Below are 18,083 nucleotides of genomic sequence, written 5' to 3' on the forward strand. Positions count from 1 at the left end.
GCAATAAGACAGTACTTCGCAAGGAAGTTTTATTATCGAAGCTGTTACATTTGCGGTAATACTGAGGTATTGAGTATCTTTTTTGCGTCACTGGGCCGGTCTGGCGGCTCTTTGCTGAGGCCTATAAAATCATCACAGCTGGGTTGCACTGCGGAAGCGTGTGTCTCTGACACATCTGAACATTGATCGCTCTCACTCAGCCGATCTGCTCTGATGATGTCGACCGTACACAGTCGTCGGCGTTCCCGTTGCCACGTTCGCACGGTTGAGCGCTGCCTGTTCTAAATTGCCGCTTTTCGGTGGCTATGGGTGTACAATCGGCACTTTCTCCTGTAGGTTTCTAAAGTGGGGAGGGTAGCTACGTACAAACCTGCGCTTCCATGTGCTGGCACTGCTCGAGGCAGTCTGCCATGTTTTTGATACTTTTAATAACGTTTGTATTTGCGAGAGAGAGAGAGAATAAACATTTTTATTGGGTGAATGCAGCTTTGGAGAGGCGTCCTCATTCCAGAATGCCTTGAGCTCGGGCCGCGTCCTGGGCCCTCGCAATCAGCCGTTGCTGATCCTCGAGGTCGGAGCTGGCCAAGGCTCTCTCTCCTAAAGCTCGTTGGTGGGGTAAGGGTTCGGAGGATTTAGCTCTGCAACCCCCTACTATGTGCCTGAGGGACCCGGGCTCTGCGCAGAAGCCGAGCCTTGCTGAAGTTACTGCCGGGACTCGGAACTTTTGACTGGGCAGGTAGCTGCAAGTGTAGCGCTTCCCGCTGCCTTCCTCTTTCTCAACATTTCGCATCGGGACTGTAATTTATGGCTCAATGGGGAAAACTGGATACTCTATATGTTCCCCGCCACCAGAAATGGTGACTGGGAAAGAGAAGTCCGAGAGGCGAGAGCTGGACAGCAGCAGCCCCAACTGCTCCGATTTTGTTTGCAATCTTAGATGATGTTGCACGTGACACACCCCGTATCTCTTGAACCACCGTACTTCCCTGGGGGTGCGATAGGACGAATTTACATTTTTGAGATTGATTTAAAATAATTCAGGCAAGATGTCAAAATCACTTAAGCTTGAAAGCTCGGAGCGCATAGTTGTTATATATGTATTCAAAAAACATGTTTCCCTGCGTGAAAACTGAAAATTTTAACAATCATTGCGTACTGCACTGCACTCAACTGTTCTACGGTTCTACTCTGCAGCATGCTGTGCAGCCACTGCAGCCGCGGTCTATCACGCTTTACGTCACTTCCGCCACAGACACAGCAGACGACGCAGATGCCACAAGCCGAGACGGGCCGAGGTTCGTTTCCCCATGTGTTGTGTGATGGTTCTTGGTGTTTTGTGTGCTGAAGATTTGCGCTGATGCGTGGCTGCGAAATATGTCATTAGCAGCACCGTCGTTTGGTCATAAGCGTCTGCTTAGCATCCTCTTTTCAAGACAGGTACGTACAATCAGACAACACAAAAAATGATGGCAGCTTTCACACTTCTTTCCGGCGCATGCTATTGCCCGTCTCCATAGCTTGCACGTCGTGTTGTGCAGCTGACGACTGCTGCCGAGAATGGGACGGCGACGCTGCGCACGCCGGTGTACCTTCAGCACAAAATGCGCAAGTTGCGGCACAAGTTGCTCGAGAAAGACCGTGCCGCGTTACAACGGCTCGGTCAGATGGGCAACATGCGGCGTCCTGTGGTGAGCTGCCGCCGGCCGGAGCGTAACTGGCACTGGGGCCAGACCACCGTGGGGCAACCGCTTGCGTCGGCCGGTTGGACACGCTCGTCGCGCAGCCACGGCGACCACTTTACGGTGCGGCGGCTGGCAGACGCACCGCCGCCCCTTGAGGCAGAACCGTTCCCGGACTGGCTGGACCCGCGGCTGCTGGCCGCGCTGCAGGCGATGTCCATCACCCGGCCGAGCCCTGTGCAGGTAAGTAACCGCCTCGCACGAAAGCACTTTTCGTGGCTGCTGCATGGTGCCCTAGAAAGCCTCACCTTTGGCGAGGCGTCTTCGACTGGGCGCGCTCCCCTCATCTGTATCAGAGCAGATAGCGCACGCTCGTGTCAGAGCGCCGAGAGAGCTACGGTAACAGACACCTGTCGAAAACTTTCCCATGAGCCCGCGGCCGCACTGCTGCTACAGATATGCACATCATTTTCGTCAGTGGCAATCTTGAGCCTCATTGATCCTCGATTGTAGTTGATTTCAATTGTGATCTCAACCGAATTGTGCGCATCCCGGTGTTTATGTGCATCGTGGACTTTAGGAGCACTCTAGAGCACTCAAGTCGACCACTGGGAGACGCCGGTAGACATTTTCATGGCTGGCTGCTTACAATGGAACGGAATGGAAAGATACCTTACGCTAGTTTAGGGCACGCAGACCTTCCGTCACACTAGGCCAGGCTGCAGTCCCAGGGTTCTAAGCTTTAGTGCAGACCACCTCGAGGCAGAAGATGTTCAGCAGCAGCAATGACCTCCATCCCTTCCATGCACTACCGCCTGTCCGCTCCTGCAGTCAAATCGCCGTCGAGTCTCACGCTCAACCCTGAGGACCTCAGTGATGGTGACGACCCGCAGACCCTAAAGAAGTGCGCAGCAGTTTTGCTGGCTGTGCATCCCAAGATCAAAGCCTCTCTGGTCACCAGAATCGGCCACCCCTCGAAACCGTACCTGCAGCTGACCCCACAGTGCAGCGTGAATCTGCACCTCAGAACAACTACCAGTTGCCCCGGGCTTGTTTAAATTAACTGTGTGCATGGCCAAACACCTCCAAGTTAACGACCACTGATTTATGCATGTAAGGAGTTGCATGCTTAGGGTCAGGTGTTGTCGCCATCAAGCAATAATGGCAGCATTAGTTTCGGTTTCAGCATTAAAGAAGGCAATTTTTGCAAGCTATCCATGACACTTCTGCTCCTATTTCAAACGTCAAATATTGCATGAACGTTCCTTCATATGTGTGCTATCTTAAGCTAGGCTTTTTACGTAGTCCGAAATTTTGTTGCAGTTGGCTTTTAACCAAGGGAGGTCAACCTAGGTCATTATTGTCACTTGTGGCACTCAACTTGCATGGGAGCTTGCTATTAGCACAGTTATGGCATGCAATACATAAGCGCAAACTTCAGATGGAACAGTGAGACAGACAAAAGACAGGCACTAGCTCGCAACTGTTCCAATTGTCTCTCACACTGTCCCGCCCAAAAATTGCACCTATTATTCCGTGCAAGAATGAACCAGCTAGCCCTGTAACATATTATATTTAGAGCACAGTTGTCGATAGCCCGATAACCTATGGCATATACCTACATTGAGAGATTGTGCAATAGTCATAGGGCTTGCTAAATGGTCCCTGTTTTATTGCTCAGACCCCACAGATTGTGACATAAATGGGAGAGAAAGTAATGCAAAAAACAAATATTCCCTGCAAATTATGCTTCCTCTTTATTCTTATTCTTTTTTGCACAGCTCGAGTGTCTGGAGGTGCTGGCGCGCGAGAAGGAGCGTCCTGTGCTATGCCTGGCCGAGCCTGGCAGCGGCAAGACACTGGCCTACCTGCTGCCCCTGCTGCAAGAGATGCTGCAGCAGCTCCAGCAGATGCAGCCACAGGCGCTGGTCGTGGCCCCCAGCCGGGAGCTGGCCGACCAGCTGGCTAGAGTGGCCCACACTCTGGCCAGCGCCTGTGGCCTCTCAGCGTGCCTGCTTTCTCGCCGTGTGTCACACGCCAATGTAGACAAAGCACAGCTGCTGGTGCGTGTCTTCGGCATTTGATTTTTCTAATAATTTCACAGTTCACACGGCGTAAAGTTTTCTCACTACCTTCAGTCACAAATTATGGTAATGTAGGTTGATAAGTGTGTCAAATTTATGTAATTTGATTCCAAGGTGCTGAAGACTATCCTGAAAGCAAGTCAGGGCAATATAATGATGGCTTTGTAACTTTTCCCATAAGTCAGCATAATGAAGAGTAATTAACTGTTCATTGTACCCTCCACAGTAGCTTAGTGGCTGTGGCGTTATGCTGCTGAGCTCCAGGTCTTGGGTTTGATCCTGGCTGCTGAGGTCACATATTGATGGGGCCGAAATGCAAATAGGCTTGTTTACTAAGATTTAGTTGCACGTTAAAGAACCCCAGGGGGTCAGAATTAATCCAGAGTCCCCCATTACGGTGTGCCTCATGATCATATCTGGGTTTTGGCACATAAAATCCCATGATTCAAACTTTTAATCTTTGTATTGTGCTGTCAGTCACAATGCATTGTGTCAGCCACAGTGCAAAATTTAATCCGCAGCTCAAAGTGCACGACCCGGCCAATATGAAAGGAAACACCAAATTTGTGTTCGAACTCATTCATTTTTGTTGCGTGTGCTTGTATGAATAAACGTTCCATGAACAGGATTCTTCAACAGGCAAACAAGTAGTAGCAGTGAGCGAGGTTTTGGCTTGCATGTTTACAGGAATTGCGATTTGAGCACAAATGAGGTGTTCTCTTTCATATTGGCCAAGGGTGTACACAGAGAAGTGGTTCTTGAGGGGAAGGAGAAAAGGCTAGCGCTATTTTCTGCAACCCATGCGGGAGCATGGCTCAGCGCCAGCAGGGTGGAGGGGATGGGGTTAAAAGAGAGAGAGGGTAGGAGGGAGAAAGGTAGAGGGTCGTAGAGATGGAAGCAGCTCTAGTTATTTTAATGGCCTTAAGCAATAAGAGTCAGGAAAAATTACTCTTTTGCTGTTGCTTGCACAATGGGGCACAATGAATATCATGTCAGGCATGGTGGTGCCTTCTGCAAATTGGTTGTCTGCCCCAATACACTACACTCTCATGTAAAATGGAGCTACATTAGCTAAGCAGAGTGTTCTGTGTACTTGAAGGTGAATGTCAGCAATTGTTTTCTTGACATCACTGGACAGAAGTGGCAAGAACAAGTTGCATACACTAATGTGTGCACCATGACTGAAGGCGTTATAGCAGGAAGAGGATGGAAAATGGCACCGTTGTCTCCGTCCTCTTCCTGTCCTGTTCTGCTCGGTGCCTAAGACACTAATGCTGAATTCCACTAGTGGATTTGGGGCAACTGACCACTTGTGCAAGCGAGCACTCCTTTTCTGTCGTGTAGCAACGCTTCATAATTTACAATTGGAACACAACCCACACGGCCATGGCATAGTGGAAGAACGGAAGTGCTATAAAACATCCAGAGTTGCCCTGGCTACCCTGCGTATGGTCATTCGCTTCTGCAGCCAGCACATGTAAAGCATTTTCTAGGAAGCCCGCACATAAGCAACGGTTTCATTGTCACTGTGCGTCCAATTCGTTGTACATATCAGAACTATATGAGTCGGTGCTGTCACTATCAAGCAGCTGTCACTGTCATTACCGCAACAAGTCGTCAACCACATTAACTGCTAGCACCAAAGCCACTACTACTACGATGTCACCAAATGTGGTGAGCGGTAGAAGAAAAAAGCACACGCGAAGGAAACACATCAGGCAGAGTTTCGGTCCCCTGCGCCAGTTCTTGCAGAGCAGCCTGGACTACTCCGCGGAGTGGTCATGGCTCAAAATCTACTGATTCAATCAATCAGTATCAATATCAATATCAAATCAATATCTGATTGGAAGATGCAGCTTCTGCCCTCGTTCTGACATTGGAACACCCCTGCTGCAGAAAGAGCAGAAAAAGTTGCACCGACTGCACCATTGGAATTCACCATAAGCAAAATTCTCGCAGAGCAGTACCTGTGAGAACACCTAAGCTGCTTGCCAAAGTATAGCTCTCATTTGCGGACCCCACAGAGTTTCTTACGATTGTTGCCCAGGGGGAAATCTGATGCCATCATCTATGCGAATTTCGTAAGTGTGAAGTGTAAAAGGCCTTATTGGGGGGGGGGGGGGGGGGGCACCATGGCAATGCCATTTTGTGGGTGTGCGAAGTTTGCGTAGTCGTTTGCATGACAATAATGCTTGCTTAGAACAAAGCTGTCATGTAAAGCATTTGCTTGCCCTTATGACATCATTCGCTTTGTTTACTCACATTTAATACAACTAATAGAAACAATAAGAGATGATGGAAGATCTTCCACTGTGTATGCAGTTATTTTTTTTTTTTGTGCTTTAGTGGATGCCAGTTATACTCTCGTGTGATACAGCATTCCAAAGCCAGCACAGAGGTTACGAGATGCAGATGCTGCAATGGAGGACATTGAATTGCAAGTTTTACCAACTGCTCTTGTTTGAGGAGCATGTGAGTCTAGGCACTGCTGCTACTGTTGCATCAGAAAACTTAAGTCTGATCGCTGCGTGATGCAACACTCCAAAACAGAAGTTGCGGGTCACCAAACACAGCAACTTATTCTGTATATTACTGTGTTTAGCTTTGTTTTCTACTCGGAACAAAATGGTGCAACATGCTTTTGCAAAAAACAGACAACCATTTAAAGGAGATTAATGTGGGGAAATTTCATCAAAATCACTTGCGATTTTTTAAAATTCGATTTCCAAAACTGCCAAATCTCTGAATTTTGTCTTTTTTCTTCTTTCTCCAAATTTTGCCACTAAAATTTAAAGCTGCAACATGTACAAGATCCTGATTATATCTTGCTTCACATCCAGAAAGTAGCACAAAAAGATGCACAAAAAGAATATTGAGTGAAAATATTTGTGGTAAGCAAAATTTTAAAAATTCCAAATCAGACCCGTTATTAGTCTTTGTGCTCAAAAGTTAAGTGTGTCATTCTTTACTGGGGTTGTCAATTTGTGCAATAAGCTGGGTTTATTTTACTTTAATTTACAACATTATGCAAGCACTGTATAGGAAGTGTAAATGCATAAAAAAGTGTTCTTATTTTTTAACGTACTTTAAAATTCAAGACATTGTGCAGTTGCATTATTTACATTCTCTGCCTTGTCTCTGGAAAACTTTTCATGCTGTAACAAAAGCAAGCGCTGGAAAAATAGGTTCCATTCTCATGTATGGAGGGTTGTTGCTATGTTATATAAAAATTTCATTCAAATCAGAAAGTACTCTGGAAACCGCTGGGACTGTTGTTATCCAGACAGGTCCTTCTAGGGAAGTTCTGCTTTGTTGAAATTTAATTTTAAATGTCGTGGGGTCCCTCCGCTCCCGTACTCTTGGGACAAAGGAACGACAGTACACACTAGTGCAAACAATCACAAGGGCATTTATTGCACCTTTCATAGATCAGTGCCTGCTAGCCGAGTTGCTATCCACAAAACATGCCGATGGGCGCGCGACAAATCTAGAAGTCTGACTCACCGCGACCGGAAGCGAGCGAATATGTTCGCCCCATGCTGGATCCCAAGGCCTGGTCGTTCGCGTGTATGGTCACGCGAATCGTGGCGCGTTCGAGGGCGGCCACGCGAGGCGGTCTCGCAGAAGCATGGGTCGGCGCGCACGCGGGATACGTCCCCGCCGCGCGCCGACCCGCCGGGCAAGAGGGTCGCTGCACGTGCGGCACGGCCGTCCCGCTTCCTGTCTCGAACCCAACAGCCAGCGCCTTCCTTTCGGCGCCCAAGTAACCTCGCCTGTCGGCGGCGTTAGCAGCGCAACACTCGCGCCATCTCTCGCACTGCGCCCCAACCACACAACCGCCGCGGGCATCACGCAGGCCACGCGCCGAAACCGGATTACAGGAGACGCGCCATGCGGGAAAAGCATATCAGGGGACGCGCGAGAGTTGCGCATCCCCACAATGTATGCATTTAATGTGTGTATTCAAGCGAAATTAAAATGAAAAACTTGCTGTGGTTGAACGCGGCTAAACCAAGTTTGTCGAGCAACAGCATGGTTTTGCTTGCTTCTGGAAAGGACACAGGCGCTGCTCGGCGCGGCAGCAGCAGTGAGAAAATTGACCTTCATGCTGCGTCTCGCTTCAGCGTGAACTAAGCGTCGAAAGCACAGCACATACAAAGCTACCAGCACTCGTCGCACTTTGTCCACATTGCAGATCATTTTCAAGATATGGACACCCACACGGCATATGCAGCAGCTGCCAGTAGCGGCAGGCTAAGTCCCAGTTTGACCTTGGCTGAGCTTGAAGATCATATTTACAGAACGAGGCATTTTCTGGGTTCGTACCTGGAGTAGTAGAGCTATGGCTCTGTTATTTCTCTGTGGAAGACTGTTGTTTCGCAGTAAATTAGTTCAGAGCCAAAGGAATCGCTAAAGTTTGTTTTATTTTTTCCTCTGTGTGAGGATGTAGGTATTTATTGGTTTTAGTTCTCTATGTATGGGCTGTTGTTTTAAAATGAGGCTTGGCTACGTTTCTCTGTGGCAATTCTGAGAATTCCAGAGGGTCAGTCTCCATATAATTTTTTTCTGTCCTTTACACTGGAGTGAAAATACAGCTAACCACTGAAAAAAAAAATTAAAATAGGAGGTACCTTTTCATTCTGTGGAATAAGCAAACGAAGTGACTGGTTCGTTTCATGAAGCCACTGGTGGCTCGTTATGGCTGAGAAAAGATTTGCGCAGGTATCCACTCCAGGTGTGCTGCGGAGTACGAACCTGCGGCGTGTGAGACGGCTAGTACTGGACGAGGTGGACACCTTGCTCGACGACAGCTTCCGTGACTCCATGACCAGCATTGTGGATGAGGTGCGGTGCTTCCCAAAATAATAGGTGCATGAAGATGCCACCGCTCGTTTGATAGGAGACGAAAAGAGAGAGAAAGCCATGTAGCAGTGCCATAACTCCATTTGTTGTTGAATGATTGGAAAAATGTTGGCGCCATAAAATTCGTGAGATGATTAGATAGAAAAGTCTTTCAGGGTCACTTTAAAGTCTCTTAATTTTAAGTAACTTCTTAAAATAAGAAGTCTTTAAAATCAAACGCTATTATTGTTGATATGTTGCTGAAGATATAGCAAAATTTTCAGTTTCAAAATTCAAGCAAAAGTTAGGAATTATCCTAATTCATGATTTTAGTTCAGGTAACTTGTGTTCTACAGGCAACCTGGCCTCTTCATCACCACCATTGTTACTTTAAGACGCCTTGTAATCACTATCAGAGTTCTCTGAATTAGCATTCATAAGATAGCACCAACTTTTTGCACTAGTCATTCGTGCCAAAAACTAGAGATGTGAGAAATTCTGACAGGTAAGATAGCCTTTATTGCACCATCATATGTATAAGAACTGTTTGAGAATTATTTATCATGAGGTTGTCTAGAAATATTTAGTCCGACAACTCCGTAATGGCTCTTGTTTGTTTAACCCTTTGAGGGTCAATTTCTTTTTTGCCGAATGAGACTTCCAGAGTTGCATTTTTTCTTTTCACATCTAAAATCTTCAGAGTGACCTATTTCGGAAAAAGTTAAGTGACCATAAACCATAAGGTGATGAAAAATATTTTCCATATGTAAACGCGTATTGTATATTCATGAATGCAGATTGGCTTGCATAAATACCCATAACAACAACAAAAAAGTAGATATACATTGGAATAAATACACTATTCTGACTCGGCACTTGGGCAGCAGTCCACATAAAAAAAAAATCACCACTCGAATCGCATGCAGAAGATCAACTGGCACATACATCCATAGTGTAATCGAACTGTGTATCTGAGCGCATGCAAGAAAACTCAATGGTTGTGTGCCCATCATAAAAACGAAACGAGTCGGAAACTTGCGGTAATGCTTTTTCCCATTTCCAACGAGGGGCAATCAATTTTCGCGAGTCTCGAAAAAAGAAACGCAGGCATGACAGCATCGTTTGTAATACCAGTGCCCGCCTGCGAACAGATGTGATCACACCCCTGTGAGCAATAAATGAGAGAGCATCTAGTGGTGACCCTTTGAGAGATTAGAAACCAGATAGACATCAGTTTTTCTGAGTGTGACAAATGGAAATGGTGCGCAAGATGAAACCAAAACTAACCGGCACGCGGATGCGCAAGTAGTCACCAATGTGCCGTCACAAACAAGCCTTGGAATTAAAAACAAGAGACTACGAATTAAAAAAAGAATTATTTTATCTGCACAGGGTGGCAGCACTTGCTGGGTGGGCAACACAGAGTTGAAAAATTGGCATGTTTTAAAGTCGTACAGACGGTGTCGCAAATACACAGCATCACCCATTTGGGACTTGTAAGCGGCGGCCTATATTTTCGTCTTCGACCCTCGTAGGGTTAAGAATAATGTACGCCTCAAAAGAAGTGCCTTTGGTGCTGTGCATAAAAGACAGGCAAACATTATTTAGGTTGATCTATTGTCTGGGCATAGTGGCACCTGTCGAAGCAGTTGCGTTCACGTTACACCAGGCATTACCAAACTACTGAGCAACTGAGTAAGCAATGAGTGATGAACATAGGCCATTGCTTTCTCACATCTCATAAATTATGAAGATTTACTGATAAGATGACTGCTATTTCTGATTGTTTGTCAATTCTGAGAGAAATGCCTGTGCGACACAGGCAAAGGGACACTAAATAGAAACACTGCACTGGTTTATACTGATTTTGTGTGGGCTTTCACAACTCTGTTTTTGTTCATGTCACGATAAGAGGTTGTTCATAAGAAAAGACAACAAAAGTCAGTTCTTTTTCTCTCTCTCTCTCATCGACATCCCAGTGTCAGTATGTCAGTGTGGTGACATGTAATGCAAAACTTTTTTGTATTTGGGCCATTGTGGATTGGTAAAGGTACTCTTTTTTCGCCAACTTCAGTCTTTGGCAGTAGTTAACAAATTCACTAAGCCAAAGCAAGCACTGCCGGAATCCATGACATCACAGCGACCTGGTGCGTGAACTTCAAAGTGAGGTTCCCGTCCTGCACTTTCATTTCTGGCACCTTCTCTGGCTTACCAATCCTCTTGTCATGATAACAATGGCTTTCCGGGTATTTTTGAAGAGTTTACTGATACAGCTAATTACAATTTTTTCTATTTAGTGTCCCTTTAATGCCATTGTCTTGGACCTTAACTTTCTTCCTCTCATTATTATTATTATATCGGAAATTGCTGCTACGTGTGCCCTTCTTAATACACTAGACATGAGATGATAGGAGCTTCTGCAGGCTGTAGTGAATTCAGTAAGTTGGCTTGCAATGTAAAAATTAATTTTGCAATCTAAAGCATTGGTAGACAATTACTTAGACAATGTACAATTATTTAAGTTTGCTTCACAAATGTCTATTGCAAGCAGGGATAACTGCTAACATTGGGAGCAAATGTCTGGCAGCTGAATGAATTTCGAAAAAGCACTGTGCTGCAGGCAGAATTGTCGTAATGCCATTGAGTATGTGTGCATGGCATTGGGCAAATAGCGTTTACCTTTAAAAGACATTAAGCACTTATAATGCCAGTTTGTTTCTTTACTCTTGTAAAGGCAGCCAGGTTTGACTGAATAGATCACCTATTATTAAGCCTGCACTGTGTTCGTTTTGGTAATTTCCTGGTTCTATACTTTTTCTGTTCTTTTCTGTGGTCATACAAAAAACACATCAGCGGTATCAACAGCAGGATCCAGTAGATAATTGAAAGTAATGCACAGCTTCTGGTCTGTCATAATGAAACAGTAAGCGTTAATTGCTTAGGTAGGTGTCTGTCCAGCTTAGAGCACTATTCCAGGAGCACTGTCCCTGTGAACATGCACATCATGGCTGTGGAATTGCACAGAAAGCGTTTGAGCTTGAGTGTTCACAAGCGTTGAAAAATAATCTTCTCAGCACTTTCTTGTTTGCGTCCTAGCTTGTCCTGTCCTTTCACGCTGTTTAGACTAGAACAAGCATTTGCTAGTATGGCAGAAAGCAGCTGTTGGAAGCCATGGTACGCCTGTTAGCTTTGGCAGCACTAAAGAGTACTTGAAAAAAAGTTGTTTGCAGATTGAAGCAAGATGCTAGCATAATGTACCACATTACTGTGAAATTGTGGATAGTGTCAGGTACTACTTACGTCATTAATAGTGTTTTGGGTGAACGCAGCTACCGTGCGTTTACACAGCAAGCGGCCAGTGCAGTAAGGGTACAAAGCACATAAATGAAACGATAGTGCCCTAATAATATTTGAAAAATGCGCACGTGATACATATGTTCCTTCAAACTTAGATGCAGACAAGAAGCCAGAAAGAAGCACGCGCCAGCATGTGTGGAAGAGAGATGATTTCATAGCTCTTGGAAGCAATGTCAGCTGCTCGGTCTGCGAGGTGCAGTGATGCCATGTGCATATCGCCCAACTGACCACAGGTAGTGCGGCCGGATGCACAGCTGGTGCTGGTAGGTGCTGCGCGGCCCCAGAAGGAAGCCTTGTCGGAATTGCTGGGTGACCAGGAAAGACACCTGTTGCGCATCACCAGCCCACAGCTGCACCGGCTGCTGCCCCACGTGGAGCACCGATTCCTGCGCGTGCGTGCTGCTGCCAAGATGGCCAAGCTGATGGAACTGCTGCAGCATAGGGGGCAGGCACAGCTGGTGTTTGCCAACACGAACGCTTGCTGCCAGTGGCTGGGCCACCTGCTCCGTGAGAACGGCATGGAGGCTGCCTGCCTCCATGGGGAAATGTCTATCCAGGTACTGTGCGTGCGGAACGAAAGGCTTTGCCATAAAGAAAGTGACATTAGCAGTCAAGTTAGGATGTACACAGAACCCCACCTGCAAGCCGCATACAGTATTTTTGCATGTAACAGTAAAATAAGGGTGCAGATGATATGCAAATATCACGTTAAGGCATTTCATATCAGGGCAAAGTTCTTTGCTTTAAGTTTCGCTACCTCCTGAGGAATCCCGTCTCACTTATTGAGGCTCTCTCTTCTTTCATGGTCAATCATTTTGCTGGGTTAGCAGTTGGGTTATAGTGCACGCGACGCCAGCAAACCAGAACTCGGACCATGGGAGTTGCGCTAGACTGCAGTTCTTTGCAATGTAGCAGAAGATATCAGCGTCACCAAAGTGGTGGGGACGCAGCCGCTGGCTGAAGGTGCGACATGGAAGAGTTGTCATCCACGTGACTGTTTCTATAAAGACTTGAGTGTTGTTGTGTGCAGTTGTTTCTGCATGTTATATGGATGGGCCTTTTATTCTTCTTTCTGGGTGTTGTAACTGCGGTTGTGGGTTGTATGAGGACGCAGGTTATTTACAGAAAAATGCAGTATGCTGAATCGGACTCGCGTTCCACCATCAGGTCTTTGACACTGCTGAAAGTGGTGTTTTCAAAGCAGGTACCTTCTTTTTCTCCAAACAGTTTAGGCTTGTGGCTGTTGGCAAGATTAGGTTACAAACCTAGGCTAACAATACTGCTGGGGAATGACAACTCTCCGCTGCGATAGAAGGCAAGCTGCTTAGCATTAGACCAACCATGGGTAATGTCACACATGTTGAACGATTCCATGCCAGTGCCATTGACTCGCATGATTTTCGCTGGAAAAAATAAGAAATAATAAAGAAAGAATAAAAAGATTAGTTTAGAAATTGATTTGCACCGGGAGGTTTTGCATCAGCTGCCCAGTCCAGATTTAGACTGTATTCCTTGTTGAATGAGCTGCATGCTGGGTATCTGTTTCAGGAGCGGCAACGGCAGTATGCACGCTTCGCCGAGGGCGAGACCGATCTTTTGGTGTGCACCGACCTGGGCTCACGAGGTCTGGACACTTCACGTGCCAGCCGTGTGATTAACTTCGACCTGCCTGAGCACGTACCCGACTACCTCCACCGGGCAGGTCGTGTGGGGCGGCTGCAGGGCAGCCCACACGCCACTGTCATAAGCCTCGTGGCCTCCGCAGCTGACGCACACCTGGCGCAAAGCATCGAGGTCAGAGTTGGTCCTTGTTTACTGTTAGAGGGACTGTCTGCCGTTAAGAACATGCTTTTGCATTGTGGTGGGAATGAGAAGACCATGTGTCACATTGACGGAAACGGGCATGGAAACGAGCATGCATGTATCCTGTAAGCTAGGAATTATATCTCATTTTGCTCTGGAAGTGGTGCACAAAATACATGGGGCATTGCTTCACGGAGAGACAGTGTCAACCAGTCTGTGTACGGTCACATTTCATTTTCATTCATTCATACTGTCTGCCCTTACAAGCTATTGCAGGAGTGAATAGGGTACATAAAGGAAGTGCATTTGTAAGGAAAGAAGAAAAAAAGAACTACATTTCTGATACATCAAAAGCGAAGCACTAAACGCGCAAGAACAGGCAATGAGGTAAACCAAAGAAAAATGAACAAATCACACTCAACACGATAACACATATATGACAGAGCATCGGGTACACTAGGCATATAGTGTTTAGAAAAGTTCCTGGCAGAATTTGGTGTGACAACTGATTCCAGTAAATAATTCCAGTGTTGAATGGCCCTAGGAAAAAAACTATATTTGGAGCAGTCATTACGCACTGCTCGAGGGGTATATGCATACTGTGCTAGTATATGGATATTTCATCAGTTTTGATTTGAAAATATTGGTCATGTCTTATTCTTACTTGATTGATGATCACTAAGAAAAAAATATTTAGTCTGTCATATTCGATTTGTTTTTCTAGCTCTGTGAGCTCAGCAAGATTACATAGTTCATTCAGAGAGTAACAAGTAACCAAGAGTAACGAGTAACATAACCGAAAAACCGGGCATAGAGAGTTATTCTGCTTGGATGCATTAATTTATTGCCTGAAATTGCATTTTATGCACTTACGCCAACCTTTTTTTGCATAAGAGAGTAACTTCTTATTTTTGGTTAGTGCATGTTGAAAAGTGGCGCTGCTTTGTGCAGGCAAACGGAGTTGTGCATTGATGTGTCCTCAGGTACAGTTGCTGACTGGTAATCCAGACTCGATTGGGATCGCCAAAATGTCCGAATAATCGGGAGTCCGAAATATTGGGTTAGCTCAAAAATAAGTGAAATTATTCCACATGTGGCCAAAATATGTGTGCCGTATTGGATCGTCGCTTCCGGTGATACCTTAATTTCGCGTGACTGTAGCACAAGACACATCGGCGTCTACGAGCAACAGCATTCTTGACACAGTGCCAAGTGTGCTATCTTTCGCGTGAATCTGGACCATCGTTACACTGTCACTCCAGATGAACTACTAGAACAACTAGGCTTCGCTAGTTTCGGTTTCACGGAGCGCTGACAACATGACTGGCAACCATGCCAGATACACACAACGAAAATACTATAACTGTTTCTGCTGGACTCGGTCGCCATATTAGCACACGTTCGTGCAGTCAGAGTCCGAAATTTCAGTCGTTCTTATACATTTAAGTCTATGGGGTTAGTGGTGGCGTTGCGGGTATGTCTGAATAATCAAGCGTGTCCAAATTACCGTATATACTTCTGTAAGGGCCATACTTTTTCTTTTTTGTTTACAATTTTGATGAGGTGCGGCCCTTACACGGGACCGACGTTTTGGTCGAAATGGTGCCGGCCCAGCAGGCGACTTGTGTGCACCGGTGCTCACGCCATCTAGTAGCGGCATGCAGAAGTACACAGCGCACAAAAATTCACTGATGCCAATCGCGGCCGGGACTCCAAATGCAATTGCTTTTCCTTTAGAATTCTTTTTCATTATTTTGGGCTGCCAAGTTGGGGGTGCATTCCTTTGTACGGTACTGATTGTTGACTTTATTCCCTATTGACATGTGGCGTGCAACAGTGGGAGTGGCATTGTGAGAGAGGGTTGAAGGTGGCAGTCCTTTTCAGAACATCAAAAATGCATCACACTTTTAAGAAGGAGCTTTAGCTTGGAGGCGTCTATCTAAAATACATGGGAAAGGAGAAATCATTTTTCTCTGCAGCCACTGCATCAAATTTGGTGAGGTTGGTTGAATTCAAAAGAAAAAGTTAAAATCTAGTGACTGTTGGTTTCGAATTTTTTTAGGTTTAAATTTTTTAATAAAGATAGGTAAAAATTGCAGATTCTGAACAAATGGAACTATCATGCTTACAACTCTATAACTCAGCATTGAAAAACAATGTCACAATTCTGTAAACTGCACCTAATAGTACATCTAAAGCGGACAAAATTTGTATAAAACATGTGGCCCTCAAATAATCCCCTAATATGTGAGTAAAACTCTAGCATTATCTTTGTAAACAATGTAACAAATTCATGTAAGATATAAATTGGCATATCAACTTTATCCGTTTTGAATGCTCGAACATTTGCAGTTTACAGAGCTGCGATATCTTTTCTTAGCGCAGAGCTACGAATTTGTAAACTTCGCGCTTCTATGTTCTTCAAACTTACAAGTTTTTGAAAATTCCTTTCTTAAAATTTCAGGCCCTAGATCGAAATTCCACTTCCAACAGTCACTAGAATTTAACTTACTCCCTCAAATGCAGCAAATTTCATAAATATCAGCCCAGTGGTTATCTTCGAAAATTGTTTGTGTGTTTTATGTGTATTTGTATAGGCGGGATCGGAGTTGGGCCCGAGCTAAAGCATCCTCTTAAGGCATGCCGGTGTCATCACAGTACTGGTGTAGGCATTCCTTACCATGATGTTCCTGCTTTACTGTTGCGAAAAGGGCTATGGTTGACTACACAGACAGCTCCTGTAGGGAACATGTGATTGTAGGTTCTAAGAAAAAGATAATTATGATGCAACATGTCACATGCTGAGGACAGCCATTAAGGTAATAATTTGTGTTTAACACAAGGTAGCCATTCCTCCAGAAACTCGATGCTCTTTCTCACTTTTACTGGCATGGCATTGCCATCGTGTCCAGTAATCAGTGTTGTGGGCATCTGTGAGCAACATTAAGAGACTACGCAGATAAAAAAATTGTGTCCTATGAATTTCTGCTCGTTTTCCAGAGAAACTGCTGCATGCTTAGACACTTCGAATGATAAGCTTTCTTTTGGGGTACAAAAAAAAGGAAGTATGAAAAACAGTAGACAGTCCCTTTAAGCACCTTGTGAGCTTTTTCTTCGCTTTGCTCATCAATGACTGCACTGAATTTGATGAGGTTTGTTGCATTTAAAAGAAGTTAAAATCTAGCAACTCTAGGAAGTGGAATGTCAACTTATGCCCCCAACTTTAACAGAAAAATCTTTGAAGGTTCAGAAATTATATTTAAAAAAAAGAAAACTCTAGTATCAAGTTTACAATTCTGTAACTCTACAACAAAAAACGATATCATAATTCTGTAAACTGCTCTGAATAAAATAATACACATGCTGTGCTCCAGCCACTCATCAGCAGCTTGTGCTCCAGGTCACACTGCACACCAAATGCATGTGTGTTGTCGCTCTGCAGCATTTGAGTGTGTGCGGAAAGTAAATGCTTTCCTCTTTTGCTTTTTTGCTTGTGTTACTTTGTCTGCTTGCTGTGAAAACCTTCTGTAAAGGCTGGTCCTCTGGTTCTAAGCTTATCATCATTCACAGATTGAAAACTTGGTCGCACTTCGATTGTCAAATGCACACAGTTGCTTGGTCTGCGTGTTTTGCACTTGCGCAGGCTTTGAAAATTGTTTTGGTCATTGTGCGTGTGTTCAAGACTCCAGCACTTCCATTTATAAGAGGTCTATGATGTAGTTTGCTTCCGCACTTGCAAATGAACAGTTGGTGATATCCGTTCTTGCATTTTGTTCATGCAGATAGCAGCCCGTGAGGCAAGGCCAGTCAGTGCTAGGTGACGGCCCAGCAGGAGCAGCCTATTTCAACAAGATGGAGAGCTGAAGAAGAGCCAACAGAACATGCAGGCCATAATGCAGTAGTCAGTGGGTGGTGAAATGGCCTCAAAGATTGGCGACGATAGACTGGAGCTCAAGAGTCCCCAGCTTACTTCATGTCCGGTGGTCTTCTCTTGCTTAGCAATGACAGCTCGTTACAGAAAGTTGTATGCCATGAGGAATATACAGTCTAGATCCTTATCTTCTACATGTCGTCTGAAACCTGCTCGGATTAAAGGAACAACAACACCAAATTTCTGAGTGTGAAGTATGCTTTACATGGTAAACTTTACATGTCCCAAAGCAAACTGGCAAAACTTGAGTGCATCCAGTGCAATAAAAAAAAATTATTTGAATTTTTTTTGCATTGCAGTAGGATTATGCAGCAGTGTGCAACCATGACAGGTGATGGTCATGGTGACAGGCATGGTCAATATGCACAGGCTACGCTTCGTTTCGCT

General features: G+C 45.2%; 1 protein-coding gene across 2 annotated transcripts; it reads left to right on the top strand.

The window, feature by feature from the left end:
• Positions 1 to 1,259: 1,259 nt before the first annotated feature.
• Dbp21E2 (putative ATP-dependent RNA helicase Dbp21E2) lies at positions 1,260 to 17,876 on the top strand. Of its 2 annotated transcripts, none has more exons than XM_075699766.1 (7): positions 1,260 to 1,437; positions 1,518 to 1,922; positions 3,461 to 3,742; positions 8,486 to 8,608; positions 12,196 to 12,519; positions 13,511 to 13,756; positions 17,548 to 17,876. In XM_075699766.1, exons 1-7 carry the CDS (start codon positions 1,375 to 1,377, stop codon positions 17,584 to 17,586), a joined length of 1,482 nt encoding a protein of 493 aa, XP_075555881.1. In that variant the 5' UTR covers positions 1,260 to 1,374; the 3' UTR covers positions 17,587 to 17,876. The 2 variants fall into 2 exon arrangements, with proteins under 2 accessions (XP_075555881.1, XP_075555883.1); XM_075699768.1 differs by having other exon boundaries at positions 1,261 to 1,437; positions 1,539 to 1,922.
• Positions 17,877 to 18,083: the final 207 nt, after the last annotated feature.

Source organism: Dermacentor variabilis, chromosome 7, assembly GCF_050947875.1.
Source record: "Dermacentor variabilis isolate Ectoservices chromosome 7, ASM5094787v1, whole genome shotgun sequence".
NCBI classification, from domain to species: domain Eukaryota; kingdom Metazoa; phylum Arthropoda; class Arachnida; order Ixodida; family Ixodidae; genus Dermacentor; species Dermacentor variabilis.